This window comes from Elephas maximus, chromosome X (genome assembly GCF_024166365.1).
Source record: "Elephas maximus indicus isolate mEleMax1 chromosome X, mEleMax1 primary haplotype, whole genome shotgun sequence".
In the NCBI taxonomy this organism is placed as follows: domain Eukaryota; kingdom Metazoa; phylum Chordata; class Mammalia; order Proboscidea; family Elephantidae; genus Elephas; species Elephas maximus.
In genome coordinates this window covers 121,005,245-121,026,816 of record NC_064846.1, presented here as the reverse complement: position 1 = coordinate 121,026,816, position 21,572 = coordinate 121,005,245, and the positions used below count along the sequence as shown (strand labels likewise).

At 42.4% G+C, this 21,572-nt stretch overlaps 1 protein-coding gene across 3 annotated transcripts in view; it reads right to left on the bottom strand.

Annotated features, from left to right (window-relative positions):
* Nucleotides 1-441: 441 nt before the first annotated feature.
* The window catches only part of SHROOM4 (shroom family member 4), a 435,335-nt gene continuing 414,204 nt past the window's right edge, over nt 442-21,572 (bottom strand). The window contains exons 6-10 of one of the 3 annotated variants that reach the window (XM_049871854.1): nt 15,844-16,686; nt 11,357-11,872; nt 10,704-10,872; nt 6,307-6,576; nt 442-5,183 (exon numbers count right to left, since the gene is read on the bottom strand). In XM_049871854.1, the coding sequence (XP_049727811.1) occupies nt 4,914-5,183; nt 6,307-6,576; nt 10,704-10,872; nt 11,357-11,872; nt 15,844-16,686 (2,068 nt within the window). In that variant the 3' untranslated portion in view covers nt 442-4,913. The remainder of the gene's footprint in view (nt 5,184-6,306; nt 6,577-10,703; nt 10,873-11,356; nt 11,873-15,843; nt 16,687-21,572) is intronic. The other 2 variants (XM_049871855.1, XM_049871856.1) reach the window with 2 other exon arrangements.

Here is a 21,572-nt window from a genome sequence, read left to right as displayed (position 1 = left end):
TGGGTTGTTTCCTTTCCTGTATTTCTTTAGTCATTCTGGCCAATGGTTTATCAATTTTGTTAATTTTTTCAAAGAACTATCTTTTGGCTTTGTTAATTCTTTTGATTGTTTTTCTGTTCTCTAATTCATTTAATTCTGCTCTAATTTTTATTATTTGTTTTCTTCTGGTGCCTGGTGGATTCTTTTGTTGCTCGCTTTCTATTTGTTCAAGTTGTAGGGACAGTTCTCTAATTTTGGCTCTTTTTTCTTTATGTATGTGTGCATTTATCGATATAAATTGACCTCTGAGCACTGCTTTCACTGTGTCCCAGGCTTCTCAACTTTTAATGTGTACACAGATCTCCTGGAGATCTGGTTAAAATGCAGACTCTGGTTCAGTGGGTTTGGGGTGGGGCCTGGGGTTCTGCCTTTATAACAGCTTCCCAGGAGACAGCTAGGTGCTAGGTGGCTTTCATTTATTATTTTTAATAAAGTTTACAGACAAGAAAATGAACTCAGGGGTTGGGCAAGTTACACAGGTTCATGGATTAAGTAAGTGACATAGAATCCTGCACTCTAGAATTTGTACACAGTTCATTCTAATACCAAAGCTGGGCTCTTTCCATTCCACCACACTGGATTTCTGGAGCAGGATGAGGGCAGTTGGTATATGAATGGTGTATGGATCAGGAAAAAAGGAAGCATTTCAGTATTTCAGTGGGAGCTGCCTGAAGTACATTTAGATCTAATCCTTGGGGTTGTTTTTGAGAGCTTATCAGCAAGGACACTGCTTTCCATGGAGCTGAGAGTGAGTGTGAGACTAGAATATCAGGTAAAAGCAAATTATACTAGTAGATAGAACTCAAGATTGGAGAAGGTCTAGAAGGTGGTTCACCTCTCATCAGGCTAGACTTCAGAATTGGACTCTATAACTGTTGAAGTCTTCACCTGAGATTATACCCCTTGTTGAATCTTCCTTCATTCTAAATGCTGAATTGGGCTAGTTGTGATGTTCCTATCGGTTAACCATAGGGGAAGAAATGTATCAGTGAACTAAAGGGCAGGGCGGTGGTCCTGAGGTCTTTTTAAGGAGAAAAACAGCACACTTCAATCCCGTGGTAACAGAAGTAACATGTGGCATAAAGTCTGTGTTCCCTATCAGGGTGCTTTTGGAATAAATGTTGTAAAGCTGTGCCCCTAACAAAGGTTGTGGCAGATGCTGGCACTTTATTAGGGATAACGAATGGTATAGCATCAATGCTGTCCCTGAGGGGCCAGGGTAAATGTTTAGGGATGTTCATGAGTAAGGCTTTGGTCATATGGCTACCTATGAGGGACATAGGTGATCAATTCCTATCTAATACTTTTCAGCAGAATATTAGGGTATATCGTCACCTCAGTCAAAACACATGAGATATGTTTTTGTCCTTAGCACCTTTTATTGAAGTATGACCCTTGATGATAATCTGCCAGGTATATCAATGTCAGCCGAGAAGGGAGTGGTGGAGGACATAAATGCAGAAATATAATTAAAAAAAAATGATAGCTTCACATGGGATACATGACCCCTGACAGTTGTACAACAAATACTGTTTCTTTATCTATAGGAACAGACCCCTGCCCCACCCCCTCTAAAGATCTACTAACCTTCAAACAATACAATATGCTGTTACAGAAATATTGTTGGCATAGAAAACTCCTCGGGCAAGGACAACTGGAGTCACCATGCTCCAGATGGGTGGAAGTGGCCATAAAATGCCTAGCTTCTTCCATCTGGGGCCTGCAGAGTAGCATGTGTAGGGATGCTGGAGTTAAGGGTGTGGCTCTGCTGCCCCGGGAGCTTTTTGGCACAGAGGTTAAATGGAAAACAGAACCTGAACCTGGTCTTGAAAGAGGCTTTTCGTCTTTTTACCCTCTCTCCTTTCCTCTGCTTCCATAATCTCTCCCTTTCTAGACCTTTATTTATTTATATCTCTCTCTCTCTCTCTGAGATTCCCCTTTGGCATTTACTGCTACATCCTGGATGAGTCTGCAGCTGGTGAGACTCAAAGAGACTCAATTATCCAGCCTTCTGGGGAGGTAGGATAGTCGGGGTGGGACATGTGATAGGAACTCTTGCACCAACTCCTGTCCATCTCAACCAACTTACTCACTACCCACTAGGGCCTGTATGAGTATTTGAAGGGAAAGGGTAGAAGTCAGGACCAATAAGTGTCTTTGGTGGAAATCCCTTGGTGTGCACTCTAGACTGCTACCTTCTGGCAGGCCTGGGAGGAGGGCTGGGCCCAGGAAATGAGAAGGACAGAAAGGCACTGTATCTCAAGTGATATTGGCAGCTTTGCAGCACTATCATGCACAATGAGAATGCCAGGTCAGGAATGCTGGGAGTCAATGTCTATTTAGTAGTTAACTTTTGTCTGCCAAGTTTCACTGCTCAGTATAACATTTTTGAGTTATTTTTTAAGTGATTTGAAAACTGTCCCTCCATGTGAAAATGAACAACCTGGTGTTGTATTCTAATTTTAACTCTATAAGCTAATTTAGGGTGGGAAGGGGGACAAAAGCAACTGAGCCAATTATACTTTTAGTGTCAGAAACTTAAGGTACAGCCAATCTAACTAACACTAATTAGAAAAAGCCCAAACCTTGGCCCTGGTGTCCAGGTAAGTGAGTAGTCTTTTCCCTGGGCCCATATTCATAAAAAAGCTATGCATGATAGAATACATCAGTCTCATACCCCCCGATACAGGACATCTCAACTTGCTAATTCTTTGTCCTTGAGCCTGTTTAAAAACCAAGATGGCAACCACAGCCTCTATTCATAGCACTCCTCCTACCTTCTTCATCCTTAGCTTGGGTATGCCTAGCCTTTTACAAGTCATCAGCCTTCCTGAATAGAGTAGAATCCTCCACTGGAGGGAAAAATGACAGTTGACATTCAAACAGCAGTTCTAGCAGCAACAGTGGTTCTAAGAGCATACCAGGGTTCCACAGAACTGGCTAAGCTCCCCCCCACCAAGAACACTCTGTTGGCCAAGATTCTCCCATTGTTTTCAAATACAATGAAGAGGAAACAGAAGCTAGTAACCAGTATTTGTAACAGCAGCAAAGTTCCTTAGCAAATTTTTCAGGTGAATGAGGCACCTCTTCTGCTACAGTTAACTTCCAAGGGCCCTGAGGAACTCAGCAGTCAGTAGAAGAGATGCCAGGGCTTGGCTGGGCTGACCAGTACCAGAGGTTGGCCCCAGTTAACAAGGAATAGGGTGCTGAGTTGGATAATAGGGCAATGTTTGGCCATCTACTCACAACTCTCTTCCTCCCATTACCCACCTGAGAGCTTTTCCAGGATAGGAGCTGGCTACCAGTGTCAGAACCCTGGCAACATCAGCAGCATTGGTTGTTTGCATGCCTAAATTCCTGGCTGTATTTATTCCTGGGGTGGACTATTATTTGCTCTGGGGGACTGGGCCTAGGTGCCCCTGGTTTGGTTACCTGAATCAGGTTGCCAGGCTGAGGAAAGTAATTGTTGAATAGAGGAGCTCCTTTTGAGCTCACCTTTACTCATTTCTCAGCCTGGAGATGGTAGAGAAATGGACAAAATTTTGCCAGTTTCAGGATTTTTCAAGAAAAGAAAAAGTAGGAAAAAATTGAACCATGCTACCAAAAAAAAAAAAAAAACCCACTGCCATCGAGTCAGTTCTGACTCATAGCGACCCTATAGGATAGAGTAGAACTGCCCCATAGAGTTTCCAAGGAGCGCCTGGTGGATTCGAACTGCTGACCTTTTGGTTAGCAGCTGTAGCACTTAACCACTACGCCACTAGGGTTTCCTGAACCATGCTAGGGAATGCTAAACTCATGACCACCCAGACTTCATGGGAAGCATAGGGCCAGGCCACAGTAGGGAGGCTCTCTGTTCAAAGTGAGGACTCTTTTTTAGACACTTGTCAGTTATGGTGTGAAGAATTCAGGGCCTTGGCACTTGCTTACCAAGCCATGGTAGATTCAGGCTGATCTGCAGAAAATGCTTTCCTTCTGGGCTAACTTTTTCCTCTCCAACTTCCCTCTTCTCGCTTTATTAGTTAAAAAAGGAAAAAAATGAAAACATAAAAATAAATAAAATCAAAAGGCCATTTAAAATATAACAATAAAGAAAAAAAAAAGCCACCCCTCCCCAATAATGAAACATGTATCCAGAAGTCAGCTTTGATAGCGCTATTAATGGTCCACAGTGTGAAACCCTGGGGTGGGCACCTAAAACATCCAGCAATGAAAGGACAAGGTGGAAGCAGAATGTGACAGGCCCAAAGTTTTAGGTCAGGAGGAAGGCTACACCAGCCAAAGCTGAGAGCAGGGTTCCTTCTCCTCAACTAGTTGCTGGAGAAGGTGAGGGCGGAACCAATTTGCTTCAGTCTGGCTCTTTCCAGCAAGGCACCTGGGAATTCCTGGCCTTTGCTACAGTTCTGTTAAGTGCAATTCCCAGTTCTGTGCTTCCCACTACCAAAGCTTGGGCAAGGCCCTGAAACTGATGGTAGGTGAATACCCTGAAGGCAGTCAGACCCCTGTGGGAAATGGAGCCTCTAGCCTTGAGAGGCTGATTAGGTGGTTGGTGAGTAGATAACATATTTGGTGTCCTAGTACACAGCAGAACTTTGTTGGTTCTGTGTGCAGTGAATGCTTGCCTATGCAAACTGTTGGAAGGAGAGTGTGGTTGTGTGATTACAACTTGTTGCAAGTCCCTTGGGGAGAAGCTTGGAGCCTCCCCAGGGTCTCCTAGCTGGCTAGGGGAACTGCTAAGGAAGGGGCAGTGAGAGAAGTCTAGAGCAGAAAGTATGGAACAAACTGCTAACTAACTGTTATCTAATTGCTAATGAAGATTGAAAGCACTTCCCACTGTGGTTGGGCAGGGATGCTGTGGCAGACTGCTGGTGGAATTAGAAGTTGCCGGGCCCCAGGAGTAGGCTCTCTCTGAGACATTTGAGCTGCTCTTCCCCGAGCTTGATCTTCTCCTCCAGCTCTCGCTGCTCAATGATGAGGGCAGATTTCATCTTCACGAAATGCTGGTAATCTTGGAGCTGGTCCTGAGGCAGGTAGCAGGAGACCATGCTAAACACCAACTTCTCCCGGTGGTCAACATGCTCCTTCAGCTCCTTGGCATCTGCCAACTGCCCAGTCAGCTGCTGCTTCTTCTCTATCAGCACCAACTGGGGATGCAGAGGACTGATTAAGGATCATCTAATTACCAGTCAAATCCGCCAGTCATCTGCCTAACTCAGGGCTCCCCTAGGGATGCTACCACAAAGCAATGATACAGTCTGATAATTGAACAACCCTAGATTTCCTGCCCTTAGGTCCATCTGCATACAAAAGCCTGTCTTTCCTTTAGCAGGAAGAGTATAAACACTATAATTTCCTCTTTTCAGCTCTAAGGCTGCCTTAGAGTGGTTAAGAGGCCTACCCATTTCTTGAGAGCAATGGTTATCAAAATCTTTAATCTGTAGGCAACCACTGAGGTTGGGTAGAAGAAAGCTGAGTCTACCTAACTTGCCATAACCAACTCCTCCTCCTCTGATAAAGCCAGCCTGTGTCCTGTCCACCTGGTAAACAACCATCATTATGATGGCAATGCTTTCTAAAATGGTGTCTCTGTATGAGTGTGCATGTTTGAGTGTATGTATCCATGTGTGCATGCACATACATACATGCTTCTTATTGTGGATTCAAATTTGTACCCAAAACCACTTGTAGTGGGAATGGTAATGCAGTTTTGGTTAAGAAATATACACAGAGTGACCCAACCTATGAAACTGACAACTTCCCAATCTCAAATTACTTGGTGAGACCTCCTCCTCCAACTCTGAAATCCAAAACCAAACCAACTCATCACCATTGAATTGATTCTGACTCATAGTGACCCTACAGTACAGAGTAGAACCGCCCCATAGGGTTTCCAAGGAGTGACTGGTGGATTCAAACTGCCGACCTTTTGCTTAGCAGCCATAGCTCTTAACCACTGTGCTACCAGGGCTCCTCCAGCTCTGAAATTGGGGTAAAATTGCTACTGCTGCTACTGCTGGCAGCCAGCACTGATTCATTGTTTGCCCTCTTGTTCCAGGTCCTGTTTTAAGGAATTAAAATGGATTATCTAATTTAATTCTCACAACAACCCCATGAAGTAGGTCTATGTTCACCCCATTTTATAGATGAAGACTTTAAGACAATGAGGTTAAATAAATTGCCCACAGTCACATAGATAATAAGTGATAGAGTCAGAATTTCGAGACACTTGAAATCCAGTGCCCACATTCTCAGAGACCCTGACTTTACCTTCTCCTGGTTGGCCTCTGCATCAATGCTGTTGAGAGCATTCTCCACCCGGGCCAGTCGTCCAGAGAGTGACAGCAGCAGGTTGACCACTTTGTCCAGGTCCCCGATAAACAAACGGTATTTTTCAAACTCATTAGATTTGCAGACGGCTTTCAGGTTGGCCTCCACCTCCTCCCCAAGGGAGGAATTGGCATTGATGTCCTCCAGCAGCCCTCGCTGGGCCTCCCGCAGGACAGAGAGTTTTCTGCCAATGCTTTCAATCAGCTGTATCTAGGGGAGTTAAACAGGAGGAGACAAAGGATGAGAATGGGGATTAAAAGAAACTGATCTGCGCTCAAAATCTGTTTTGGGACCTAAGGAATAGATCTGTGGGTCCTATCCTAGTAATGGAAACAAAGAAAATGTGAGCAAGTCCTGAGCAATTCCAGTTTTTTAGACAGGCATCTTCCCTCTCAGGCTCTGCCAAAGCACTTCCATCTCTTTAGCTTTAGTAGGAATCTCCATGTCACCAACAAAATCCTTGGCTTAAGATAAGTGGTATCCATGGGCTAAACTTCATTTGCCAAGTGCAATTTAATAAATATTTGCGGAGACTTTAATAAGTAGGAATTGGAGTGCTTTGAAGAGCCTAGGTTGGAAAAGTATTGTGATCAAGTATTTGCCTATCACTGTGTTCATTCTCTTTCAATCTATTTAAGTATCTGTATGGTACTATGCTAGGTCCCTGCCCACTAAGATTGGTTTCTGAGGCTTTTTGAATAAGAGTGTGAGTTCTGGAATCACTATGACTTGGTTTGATTTCCAGCTCTGCCACTTCCTACCTGTGTGACGTTGGGTGATATTACTTTGTTGAGCTTTGTTTGTCTGTAGAATGGGGGGTAATTGCAGTACCCTCTGCACTGGGTAATAAGGTAATAAGCACTCAATGAGATAATGAACACAAAGAGCTTGGCACAGAGTAAGTGCTCAAGAAAAGCAAGCTATTATCATTATTCAGTCTGGCCCCACCACACCATTCTAATTTCACTCCTCAGAACCTATCAAGATTAGCTTCTCACTCTCCTCTATGCTCACAACATACTTGTATTCCTGATTTGCTTATGCAGTCCCATCTGTTCTTTATCTCTTTCTTTACTTTGGCTGGGGCCTTGGTGGCATGGTAGTTAAATGTTTGGCTGCTAATCAAAAGGTCAGCAGTTCAAATCCACCACAGCTGCTCCTTGTAAACCCTATGGGGCAGTTCTACTCTGTCTTAAATGGTCACTATGAGTTGGAATCGACTCGATGGCAATGGGTTTTTTTTGTTGTTGTTGTTTTGTTTACTTTGGCTATTTATAATCTTTTTTTCAGGGCCCAGTTTTACTCCCACCTTCCTTAGAGGAAGCCCTCCATGGTAGCCCTATGCTCAATTATCTCTTGTATTCCCTGAACTCCCAAGGCTTTATTTAGAGTCAGAATCCTCTAGCATAATTGGAAGTTGTTCACTTTCTGTTTCATGTGTGTGAGTCTGATTTCCTGGCCTACTACTATTGACTGTAAGTTTCTCAAAAGAAGTACTGCCTGTGCCTTCTGATTTGTATCTCCTACAAGTTCTGGGACTGCACTTATAGGAAGGCAGTGAGGTAGAGTGGAGTTTCGGAGTCAGAGACACCTGGATTCCAATCCCACTTACTCCAAATTGTGTGAACTTGAGCAAGATATCTAATCTCACCAAAACTTCTATTTTTCCATCTTTGAAATGGAGGAACTGAACCCCGCCCCCCACAGGGTTGTTATGAGTGTTAAATGAGTTCATAGAAGTAAAATATTTAGTATCATGCCTGGCACATTGATATGGGCTCAAAACATGTTTACTGATGCTATAATAACAATAATTTTCATTATTATCATCATCATTGTCATTATACCAGGCATTCTGAGCTAAAGGATACTTGTTTAGCTGCAAGGTTATGACAAGAATGGACCCATCCTATATTGTCCACAGCCTTTGCAGCCAGTATTGCATTATGGTTAAGAGCATGGACTCTAGCGCCAGACTACCTGGGTTTGAACCCCAGCTCAGCCATGAAGTAGTGGTGTGACCTTGAGCAAATTACTCAATCTCTTTGTGCCTCAATTTCTCCATGTAAAAAAAATTAGAATAATCATAGCATGTACCTCATAGAGTTGTTATAAGAATTAAATGAGTTAATATATGTTACATTCTTAGAATAATGTTTTGCACAAAAGAAGTATGTTACAGTGCTTTATTATTATTCTAGCCCAGGAACTCTGGGATAAGAGGCTTGTAGTTTGCTACAGTGTGTTCCTTTCTAGTAGTTTACTTAGAGATGTCCAAGGTGACCAAGATCAAGTCAGGAAGTCACCAGGATCTTAGTGGGAAATGTAATATATTTGCTTTTGGGGAAAATTCCAAAACCCACTGAGGGTTGGGGATCAGTGATATGAATGAGGCAATTGGATGCCAAGAGGCTCCCAATTATATCTGCATACTCTGCTCTTCCCCAACAAAACTCAATGCCAGGGACAAGGGATGAAAAAAAAATTTTAAAGGGATGGATAAGGGCCAAATGACCAACTTGGAAATCACCCACCCACCCTGGTCTGGGAGGGTGAAAGTGCAGAGAGCCATTTCCGTCTCTGCACTTGTGCTCTGCAACTTTAACCTCGACCCTGGGGAAAGTATAGAGAAGAGGGCTATGAAGTCATCGCAGACCCAGACAGGGCTGAGTTGCTTTTCTGGTATATTGAAAATCGGTAACCCTCCTCACCTTTCTTCCTCAAATACAAAAACTGTCCTAGCCCATCCACAATCACTTCAAATCACTATCTGCTATTCTGTGCTTTGACATTCAAGATCATTTCTCTCTTTTCCTGGTCAGGCTTTTATTAGGTCTGTTTTGGCCAAGGCCAGGTCCTAGTAAACCAGGAGCAGCCTTGCCATGCTGAAAGAACATGGGATCCAAGCAAGGAAGTAGTCATTTGAATCAATAAAACTTTGACATCACCATGCTTCCAATTTCTTCCCTAACATTTTGCTTCAGATGGGAAGGTGGGGGGCAGGCTCTTGTAAATGGCCCTGATCATGTCCTGCAAGAGAAATATGGACAGAGGTGCAATTTACATTGAGTTCAGATGTCCAAGAAGTGGTAAATTGGGCCTTTTAGGTTGCTATGGCAACCCTATTTGCTTATGAAATTAAATGGGTAAGTGCAGGGAGGGCAAAGTGATTCCAGGAATTTGATTAAGCTAGTGATACTTAGAGGGGGAAAACCCAGACCTAACCCACTGTCTTTGAGTCAGTTCTGACTCAGCAACTCTATAGGACAAGGGTTTCCAAGGCTGTAAATCTTTGTGGAAGCAGACTGCCACATCTTTCTCCCACGGAGCGGCTGATGAGTTTGAACCACCAATATTTTTGTTAGCAGCCGAGCATTTAACCACTGCGTCATGAGGGCTCCTTTACAGGGATAAAGGGGGAGGCTTTGTAACAACATCATCATCATCTCCATTTATCTATTTTAGTCTTTTTATGAGTCTATTGACCATCCTTGCCAATAAATAGTAAAGTTTGTCATCGTATAATTTCTCCATTTTGTTCTTAGGCTGTTCCCTCTTCTAGGAAGTTACGCTGTCTGGGCTAAAACCCATTGCTGTGGAGTCAATTCCAACTCATAGCAACACTTTAGGACAGAGTAGAACTGCCTGTAGAGTTTCTAAGACTGTAAATCTTTAAGCAGACATCTTTCTCCTGCTGAGCTGGTGGCAGGTTTGAACTGCCAACCTTTCCGTTTGCAGCTGAGTGCTTAACCACTGCACCATGAGGGCTCCTAGAAAGTTACACAGATGATAAAATCATTGATACTGCCATTGGTTAGAGCTCACTGGCAGAAACTATGATGTGCCCCGGGCAGGGAGTTACTTACAAGGCTGGCTTATTTCAGAGGGACAGCAAGCAGAGTAGAAAGTCAGTGTTAAGTCCTGGATATACCACTTACTCTGCAAAGGTGGACAAATTAGTCCCCTTAGCTGGTAAAAAAGGAGATAGTAACATCTATCTTGTAGAGTTGTTCTAAGGGTTAGAGAGACACTGTGATGATGATTTTGATTACTACTACAACTATTAGTACTATTATTGAGCACAGAAAGGAAATACAGAGTCCATAAAGCAAGCTATAGCTGTGCTTAAATTACAATTATTAGACTTAACCAATACCAGTATCCTGATCAAAAAAAGACTGCAGTTGGTCTAGGAGAAAATCAGAAATTCCCTTTTATTTCTGTATTGAAAATACAGGAATGCACCAAGAGGGTCTGGGGAGTTTAGAGGGCTGATTGCCCTCCAGGCAAACAAGCTAGATGTTAAATATTCTCTAGGGTGTATCAAAAAACTTCACCTTTTTTTGAGCCAGTTCATGGTCAACTTCCTCCTCTCCCAGGCCAGTCTCTGCCATCTCCGGCTGGTCCTTCAACTTGTTCAGAAGCTCTGCCTTGGCCACAGAAATATTGTAATAAGCTGTGTAAGAGGTTGGGATCCCTGGGGTCTCCTGAGGAAGGGAGAAGTGTCTGTAGAAACAAAGAATGAACATTCGAGAACCTCTGATGAGAGGTTGCTGATCTTTCTGTCTCTTAATTTTCCCATCTGTAAAAAGGGACCCTGCTTCATCAGAAGTTGTGAAAGAAGGAAATAATGGATTAGAAAGCAATGTTCAAATACAAATAAGCCACATGAGAGGTATATAGAAGGCAAGTAAAGGCAAACTAAGAATTTAAAAGGCTATTTCCATGTCCCTGACTTCATCAGCTAGGGGGACTTCTTTAAAGATAATTTGGTTTGATCATTAACATCCCACAAAACTGGCAGTCCCCTAAGTTCTGGACTTCTGATAATCAATGATTACCCCTTGTTCATGACCCAGTATACAGATCCCAAGGGAAGGGCTATATGGTAGGGCAGTATCAGAGACCTTAGCTATTTGTCCTCCAAGCCTGCTGGCTTCCCTCATACCCTTCATCCAACCCCACACCAGGCTCTAGTCTGCTTGCTTACAAAGGCACCCTGTGGCTTTCCTGGGCACTCTCATCATTTCTTCTTTCCCGATGACACTCCTGCTTGAAACGGCCCCTCCACTGCAGATTTCCCACAGCAAAGAGGTCACACATGACCTCAGCAGCAGTCACCAAGTTGGAGGCTGGGTTTAGCACTCCTGCCAGGGACTTGTCATGGCCCCCCACATCTGTCATGTGCTCTTCTGAGACTGCCTGCTGTGGGGCAGAACTTCGGCCTGAGAAAGGATAGCGTCTCTCTACTTCTGGCATATCCCCAATGGACCCAGCCTCCTCCATGGTTGCAGAATGAAATGGAAAAACAGTGGAATCAGTGACAACCAAGGGCTTGATAAGTGTAGCAGCAGACCCTGTTGCCTTGGGTTCACCAAAGTCTGAGGGGCTGACGTGTTGCTTTTCAGAGCCCCAGCCCATAAAAGAGAACTGCTCCTTAGGAAAGAAGTAGCTCTGGCTCCATGCTGGCTTGGGTTTTGACTCTTCTGCCATCAAGGCTTCTGGTCTGGAGTGAGGAAGGAAGTAAAGAGAAATGCTTCACTGTTGGTTTCAGAGATGGAGGGGCAAATAATTCTACCCATGGTTTATGCAAGCGGTCGCTCACAGCACTGTATTCCTTGTTGCCTACCCGCCACCCCTACCCTCCACCTGTCTGTGTCACTGCCCTTTCGCTAACCTCTAGCTGTTCAAAAGGGAGAAATGGAGAAGCTCTTAGATAAAAGTCAAAAATAGTGGTTAAAAGGCTCCATAGCTATTTATTGATTCATGCTATGCTGTCTCCTAATTCATCACACAAAAGAAATTCAGCCATACTAATATTCCTCATTCTAGGTAAATTCATTTTCCACGTAGGTTTTCAAGCTTAACATTTGTACAGTGTTTACTATACCCCAGAAGCTGCTCTAAGATATATATATCTATATAGATAAAAAAAAATAGATACAGATATATAGGTATAATTTAATGCTCATGACAACCATTTTACAGATATGAGAATATGAGGCACAGAGAGGTAAAGTGACTTTCTCAAGAACACCAGCCAGTAGATGGGCAGAGCTGTGATTTGGACCTAGGCAAGCTGACTCTAGAATCTGTGCTTTCAACCACTATGCTATACTGTCAAAGGGACAACTTGACATCATATGAAAACCCCATTTAAGGAATTCTGTGTCTGGAGTACATCTATGTTGACAGAGAAGGGAGAACATTCTGGAGGGAAGATGACAGTATGAACTTAGAGACTTTCTATCTACATAAAAATAGTGGGTGCACGTAAGAGTTCAGAGTTAGAAAGTACTGTAAAGAAAAAAAAGATGTGCTAATTGGAGATTCAGTTCCTCAGAAGACATAGCCCTCTATCATATTATATCATATTAGGCAACTATGTTCTAGGGCTTCTTTCCTCATCACCTCCACTTACATGGCAAGGGTTACAGGAAATCTCTGAGAACGTAATCCAAGTTCGATAATGGACATCAAAGCAAAAAAAAGATTCATTCTGCGGAGCACCGAGAATAAATGCATAAAGTCCATAAAGCAAGCTATATCTGTACTTAAATTGCAGTTCTTAGACTTAACCAATACTTGGTAACTCCATTAACCTGCTTCTAAATGCATCCCAGCAGTTTTAAATTAAATACTACTTGGGTTACCGAGATTCTGCAGTTTAATTTAGCAGAAATTAGGACATCATTTTTCACATTTTAGATTCGAAATATTACAGATGTGCTTACCTCTAACACAAAATCTCAAAGCCACTACCTTCTGGTTAGGAGTCTGTGCTCTCTTAAGGTCTGGAATGGGATCTTCTTGAGATGCCCTGAGAACCTGGGGCAATGTAGTGGGCATAGTGAGCCAGAATACCTGGGCTGCGATCCTGGCTCTGCTACCTTGTGACCTTGACAAAGTTACTTTACCTCTCTGTGCCTCATTTTTCTCATCTAAAAAAATGGGTGATACTAATGGTATCTATTTCATAGGTTTGTTGTGAAGATTAAATCGATCATTACATGAACTTGCTTAGAACAATGCTTGGCACATCGTAAGCAGGCAAAAAATGTTAGCTATGTTGGGAATGATGTTGCTCCTTAAATCTCCATCATGCATAGGATATATATAATTGATTTTTGAAGCCACAAGCCAGGGATGTGTGCAAACAAATGTTTCCACTCTCATCTCGTACTTACTTAAAAAAACAAACCTCCGAAGCAAGAAACAAGATCTCTGGTAATAGCAATTTCCTTCTCTCTGGTCAAGGTGCCAATATGTATGCAGGTACAATGAAGGAGGAAGGACCAAGAGGTTGCAAGTGGTATGGCTGGGACCTAGAACCGCTATGTTTGGTACACATTGCCATACAGGAGACATGAGGGCTTCATGAAGGCATGGCCTACTGAAACAAGATCTCTGAGAGAGGCTGCCTAGGATGGCAAAATCAGCATGGGTTTTAGAGCCAGACAGATCTGGCTTTGAATCTTTGCTGTGTAACTCTGAGTTAGTTAGTACCTTATTTTGCTAAGCTTCAGTTTCCTCATCTTTCAAATGAGGAATAATAATACCCCAGAGGGTTGTTTGGAGGATTAAATAAAATAATGGATGTAAAGTGACTAGCACAGTGTCTGGTACATAATAAGTGTTTAATAAATGTTCATTCATTTGCTTATTCATTCTTTTCTTCTAAAATCTTAATTAAGTGCCTACTATGTTTTTATGTCCTAGGTCACCTTCCCTTTTCACAAAATGTTTTCTAATGACAATAAGATGCTCCCCAGTTAGATGGTCAGCTTGAGAAGCAGTCTCATGGCGTCTGATAAGAGCTTCTCACAGTGGTTGGGAGCCACATCCTGTAAGTGCTATGCTTGTGGTAACTCAGGCTGTAAAAATTCTCAACTGGATTTGCCTGAGACTGGCTGCTGTCAATAAAAGACATGACAACAAGATACTTCTAACAGCAGCAAATCTGAGACAATTTCTTTCTATAAAAGGATTTAAAGAAAGCACTTAGAAGGATAGACATACCTAGCCACACCTCCCTCAGCAGAGAGTGGGCTGAGCTCTAGGCAGGAGGTAGACAGAGCTGAAAGACAACTCACTGACTGAAGATGGGTCTGGGGCTTTTGCTTTGGAACAAAAAGACAATCACCCCCTATGGAGCACACAGATGAGCACTGGCACAGTGAAGTGAATAGAACTGGCAATCTTGCTGCCAGACTACACTCCTGCTTTTGCCTCCCTGCCCAGGCCCCTCACCCTGCCAACTGCCACCTATTATCTGCTGAAGCAAACACAAAGAGGCAGGGGAATAAGGGTGGAGGTGAAGGAGAAAGTGAAAGAGAAAAAGAATGCCCTTACTGTTGTAAGAAATTATCAGGGCATAAAGCACCTAACCCTGGGAACACTTTTGATGTTGCGGCTAAGGAGAAGAGTTTGGAAACTGAGGCTACTTATCCAAGAGCAGAGCAGGTCAGGTCAGGAGCTGACTTCTTATTCTAGAGTGCAAGCAGAAGAGAAGGCAGAAAAAGGTCTGAGCCAGGCTGCTGGGAAAGACCTACTACAGGCAACAAGGGTTTAATGCCTTCTGGGTCAGGCGCCACTATACCTTAAAGACAAACCAAGACATGCTTTTTTAAAATAATGATGTTTAGGAATAAGAACACCAAAAGCTACCATTTACTACGTGCGCTAAGAATGGAGCTATGTCCTTTACACCCCATTGCTGTTGAGTCGATTCTGACTCATAGTGACTCTACAGGACAGAGTAAAACTGTCCATAGGGTTTCCAAGGCTGTAATCTTTACAGAAGTAGATTGCTGCATCTTTCTCCCATGGTGCGGCTGATGGTTTCGAGCCACCAACCTTCCAGTTAGCAGCCGAGTGCTTCGCCACTGCCCCACCAGGACTCCTTCCCATCCTTTACATAGGTTATCTTAATCTTTGCAACAACCGTGTAAAACAGGTATCCAGGTGAGAAAACTGAGGCTGGGAGCAATTTAACTGACCAGCCCAAGGTCACACAGCTCGTAAATGGTGGAGGTAGAATTCAAACTCATGTTGCCACCTGATATGACTCCAGCACCTGTCCTGTCTCTTCAGGGACTCAGTGTCTTTCACAGAGGTGGATTATCCAATTGGCAAGGTAAGCACAGTGCTTACCTTGCTTACGAGATCATCTGTAGTGAACAATTTCACGTGGGTTTCACTACCTCCTTGATGGTGAGATCCATGTGAAATTGTTCATTACAGATTAGTTAAGTAAGCAGAAGTAAGCCCCTGTCAGAGATTGTACCTTTGAACAGTGGCTTTGATTCTATAACAAGGTGCTGTGGGGTTGGGATAGAGACAGATGCCAGCCATACCTAGAAGCAGAATCTTTGATGTGGTGAAAAAAAAGTGAAATTGTTCACTACAGACAATCTAGTAAGCATTGTGCTTAACTTGCCTATTGGATAATCCACCCCTGCCTTTCTAAGCACTTACTTGGGGGAGTTAGTGGACTTAGTGTCCAGGGCCAGCTGCTCTGATGTCCTCCAAAGCCCACTGATGCCATAATAGCAAGTGGGGTTAGCCTGCTCAGTTTGAGATCCGAAGTGGCCACCTATTGGAAGTACGCTGGGCAGGAAATTGCTGGAATGGAGATCAAAGGCCTTTTGCTCTGCTGGGAAGCTTTGTGAACCCTGCCTTAAGACTTCCAGGTGACCAAAGCCCAGGGGTTGTGGCTGCTCCAGGACATCCTCAGTGTTGAGGGCAGAGGAACCAGTGGTTTCTGAACTGAAATACTGGGGTGGCAGTTCCTCCTCCTCCTCTTCTTCTTCCTCCCCCTCTTTCCCTTCCTCCTCTTTCTTCTCCTCTTCTCCCTCCTCCTCTTCCTCTTCTTTCTCTTGCTGCTGCTGCTGCTGCTGCTGCTGTTGCTGCTGCTGCTGTTGGGCAGCTCGGAGGAGCCTGTACTTCTCCCAGTTGGGGGGTGGAGGGCGAGGAGGAGGAAAGGCCTTCTTCCTGGCTCCAAGAGGATCCAGCTGGGTCTCATCAACTTTGGCAAAGAGCTCTCTCCGATTCTGACCCCAGGCCTGAGAGCTCTGTTGCTCCAAGCTGATATGACTCTCTGAGAAGGCCCGGCTACGCAGTGGGCGGGGCATGGAGGAAATGGAGCTCCCCTCCTCATAAACTGAAGTTTCCTCTGTTTTTTTTGAGGAGTGCTTCAAGTCTCCAAGGAGGTCAAGGGAAGAGGTTGCTCGGTAGCTTGACAAGTTTAGCGCTGGGTTCTCAAGGCAAGGATGAAAGTGGGTTGCCCATGAAAAGTTACCCTTGGAATGAGCAGTTTTCCTGCAAAATAGCAGATAAGGGTTGAGTAAAAAAGAAGCAAGTTGCCGATGAGCCCAAATTTTGGATGACATCATTTATGTAAAATTTAAAACTGCCACAAAACAATAAAATATATGTAGTAAATGTAATAATAATAATAACATAATGATGGCTAACATTTACTAAGCAGATATTAAATGCTAGTCATTGTTTTAAGTGCTTTACATGTATTAACATATTTAATCCTCACAATAATCCTATGAGGTAGCTATTACTATTGTCCTGATTTTACAGTTGAGGAAAATGAGGCACCGACAAGTTAAGTAACTTGCCTGGGGTAATAAAGTTAGTAAGTGGTGGAACTAGGATTTGAACATGAACAGTCTAGCTCCAGAGTCTGAATACACACACATCACCCTGTCTGTTTGTAACACTTGGAATGGATGGGCTATGTTCTGGGGCTTACCAATTGGGTTATCTTGCCACATCTGTTATTTTTGTTTTGTTTTTAGTTATGGAACATGTCAAATATTTAGAAATCTGCAGAGACTACTATAGTAAACACTTATGTTCCCACCTACTGCCAAGAATTAGCACATTTTAATAATTTGTCATCTATGCTTCATGATTTTTTTTAAGAAATAAGAAGTAATACCCTTTGTATCACTCTCCACTTCCATTCCTCTACTGCCTCTCCAAATGTAACTAGTATTATGAATTTGATATGTATAATTTCTGTCCATGTTTTTATACTTGTAACTAAAAACATCAAGCAGGCCACTCACAAATACCTGATATTTTGGATTTAAAATATCTCTTAATGCAATTCTAACCAGAATTCTCACCAGGAATCTTTTAACTACAGAAGTTTTAAGAAAAAAAGCAGGAGATGTTAAAGAATATTCTGCTACAGAAAAAAAAAATGTGAGGGGTAAGTAAGGGGTTAAGCATATTACAAAGTAATTATAATTAAAACAATGTGTTACTGATTAATGGAACAGAATGGAAAGTCCAGAAACAAACCAAACTATCTGTAAAAAAAAAAAAAAAGTTCATATTAAATTAGCCTTCCAAAACAAGTGATAAGGAAAGATTATTTAATAATTCTTTTTGGATAACTGTAGAGCAATGTTATTTGGAGCTACACCACATATTATATACTAAAATAAATTCCAGATTCAAGAGTTAAGTGTGTGTGTGTATATAATTTTAATATATTATAGATATAATTATGTATATATTTGAATTTATAAGAAAAAACTATCAGAAAATTAAAAAGACTATCATACTTGAGGTGAAATAAGATTCTCATCTTATAAACAACAGAAGAAAATCTCCAAGGAAAAAAAGCCCAGCTTTTTTTGAATATGTATAAAAAGTCAAACTTCTGTATAATAGAGTGACCAAAGTCAAAGGACATGTGTTCAGTCTCAGTGTGTAAAGAGTTAAGCCCACTAAGTCAGGAGACCTGGCTTCCTGTTGTACCCTGTGAGCAATCAACTTCATGCTAAGTACTTTCCAGTGACAGGAAATTCCAGGGATTCAATTAAATCATTGGACAGGATATTCATTCAGTAGTCATGATGAAGGCTGAGACTATTTCATAAAAAAATAATACACATAGTGATGGCCAAGCTCAGATAGAATGGAAAACAAAATTTCCCTCACTGCCCTCATCTCCAGCCCCTACCCTGGCTATCTCATCTTTCACGTGGATCAGAAATTCACATCCACATCCCCTTTCTGTTCTCACTTGGGCCTTACCCCACCTATAGCTCCTTAAGATTCTAACAATCTCTTGTGTGCAAACTGTTCTGCCTGGCATTTCCCATCAGGAAAACAAAAAGGTTATGAGTGGAAAGAAAAGTATGACAAATGCATACCAGGCAGAGAGGCCTTTCCTGACAACCCTATCTAAAACAAAGACTATTTATCTAATTACCCTTATTCTACCCCACCTGGCATTATATTACATATCTATTTTTGTTTATTTTGTGTTCTACCCTCTAACTAAAATGTAAGCTTCATGAGGGCAGAGATCTTGTGTCTTGTTCATCTGGCACCTAGTGCCTGACACATAGTGAGTGTTCTATGAATATTTGCTTAATAAATGAATTAATACCCCCCAAAAAATAAGGGTCATAATATTTTTATCTGAAAAAAAGTTGAATTAAAGGTTAAAAAAACAATAAAATAAAGAAGGGCACTGTAATGTTAAAGACTAGAACACATGATAAAGATCCAAAGTACTCTGAATATGCAACAAATAATATAGTATCAAAATTCATAAAGCAAACTCTATAGGAGATGCAAAAAGAGGCACAAACTAAATATGAGACTTTTTCAGGTGGTAAATAAAGACAATCAAAAAATAAGAAATTGGAAAATACAAATTTATCCATACAATAAAAAAAAAAGGCTATACTTTCTTTTTGGAGCCCTAGTGGTGCCAGTGTTTAAGTGTTCGGCTGTTAACCAAAAGGTCAGCAGCTCGAATCCATCAGGCGCTCCTTGGAAACCATATGGGGTAGTTCTACTCTGACCTATAGGATCGCTATAAGTCGGAATCCACTCGATGGCAATGGGTTTGGTTTTGGTTTGGATCATTATAATCATACTTTTTTTAAACCAAAAGACAACATCATGCTTAATATTAAAGATGCATTCGCACTAAACTTAGGAACAAGGCAAAGGTGTCCACTTTCCCCAATGATACATAAAACAATTTTTAATATCAAAAATTTAAAGAATCGATATGGGGGAGGGCCAAGATGGTGGAGTAGTCAGACACTTCCGGTGATCCCTCTCACAAAAAGACCTGAAGAAACAAGTGAATCAATTATATATATGGCAGGCTAGGAGCCCTGAACATCAAAGACAAAGTAAAGAAATTGGACTCAGTGGCAGGGGGAGGGAGAGACAGTTCAGAAGAGGTGAGGAATTACCAGACCTGACTTGGCAGGAACTGGTGCCCCTCAGGCACGATCTCCTGGCACGACTGTGGCAGAGCTGGCAGTAGGATTCTGGACCCAGTTTCCTCAGGGAAAGAGAATGAGCTGCACAGAGTCAACTCATGCCTCCAGAACCAGTGAAGAACAGTGCTCTTGGCAAAAGACACGTACTTGTTGTCTAATTTACCACATGGATCAAAAAGCACTCCTTGCAAAAGAATTCTCTGCCATTATTTTTTTTAATAATTTTTATTGTGCTTTAAGTGAAAGTTTACAAATCAAGTCAGTCTCTCCCATGTAAACTTATATACACCTTACTACATACTCCCATTTACTCTTCCCCTAATGAGTCAGCCCGCTCCCTCCTTCCAGTCTCTCCTTTCGTGAACCTTTTGCCAGTTAAAAAAAAAAAAATTTTAACCCTCTCTACCCTCCCATCTCCCCTCCAGACAGGAGATGGCCAACACAGTATCAAGTGTCCACCTGATACAAGTAGCTCACTCCTCATCAGCATCTCCAACCCATTGTCCAGTCCATTCCATGTCTGATGAGTTGTCTTTGGGAATGGTTCCTATCCTGGGCCAACAGGTTTGGGGATGACCGCCGGGATTCTTCTAGTCTCAGTCAGATCATTAAGTCTGGTCTTTTTAATGAGAATTTGGGGTCTGCATCCCACTGTTCTCCTGCTCCCTCAGGGGTTCTCTGTTGTGCTCCCTGTCAGGGCAGTCATCGGTTGTGGCCGGGCACCATCTAGTTCTTCTGGTCTCAGGATAATGTAAGTCTCTAGTTCCTGGGGCCCTTTCTGTCTCTTGGGCTCATAATTATCTTGTGACCTTGGTTTTCTTCATTACCATTTGGTACAGGTGGGTTGAGACCAATTGATGCATCTTAGATGCCCGCTTGTAAGCATTTAAGACCCCAGACGCCACACTTCAAAGTCGGATGCAGAATGTTTTCTTAATAGAATTTATGTTGCCAATTGACTTAGATGTCCCCTGAAGCCATAGTCCCCAGACCCCCGCCCTTGCTCGGCTGACCTTCAAAGCATTCAGTTTATCCAGGAAACCTCTTTGCTTTTGGTCCAGTCCAGTTGAGCTGACCTTCCCTGATTTGAGTATTGTCCTTCCCTTCAACTAAAGTAGTTCTTATCTACTATCTAATCAGTAAATGGAAACGCTGGTGGCGTAGTGGTTAAGAGCTACGGCTGCTGACCAAAGGGTCCGCAGTTTGAATCTGCCAGGCGCTCCTTGGAAATCCTATGGGGCAGTTCTACTCTGTCCTATAGGGTCACTATGAGTCGGAATCGACTTGACGGCGCTGGGTTTGGTTTTTGGTTTTAATCAGGAAATAACCCTCTCCCACCTGCCCTCCCTCCCCTCTCTCGTAACCACAAAAGAATGTTCTTCTCAGTTTATACTATTTCTCAAGATCTTATAATAGTGGTCTTATACAATATTTGTCCTTTTGCAACTTACTAATTTCACTCAGCATAATGCCTTCCAGATTCCTCCATGTTATGGAATGTTTCACAGATTCATCACTGTTCTTTATCGATGGCAGTGGGTTTTTTTTTAGTATTCCATTGTGTGAATATACCATAATTTATTTATCCATTCATCCGTTGATGGACACCTTGGTTGCTTCCAGCTTTTTGCTATTGTAAACAGTGCTGCAATAAACATGGGTGTGCATATATCTATTCGTGTAAAGGCTTTTATTTCTCTAGGATATATTCTGAGGAGTGGGATTGCTGGGTTGTATGGTAGTTCTATTTCTAACTGTTTAAGGAAACACCACATAGATTTCCAAAGTGGTTGTACCATTTTACATTCCCACCAGCAGTGTATAAGAGTTCCAATCTCTCCGCAGCCTCTCCAACATTTATTATTTTGTGATTTTTGCATTAATGCCAGCCTTGTTGGAGTGAGATGGAATCTCATCGTAGTTTTAATTTGC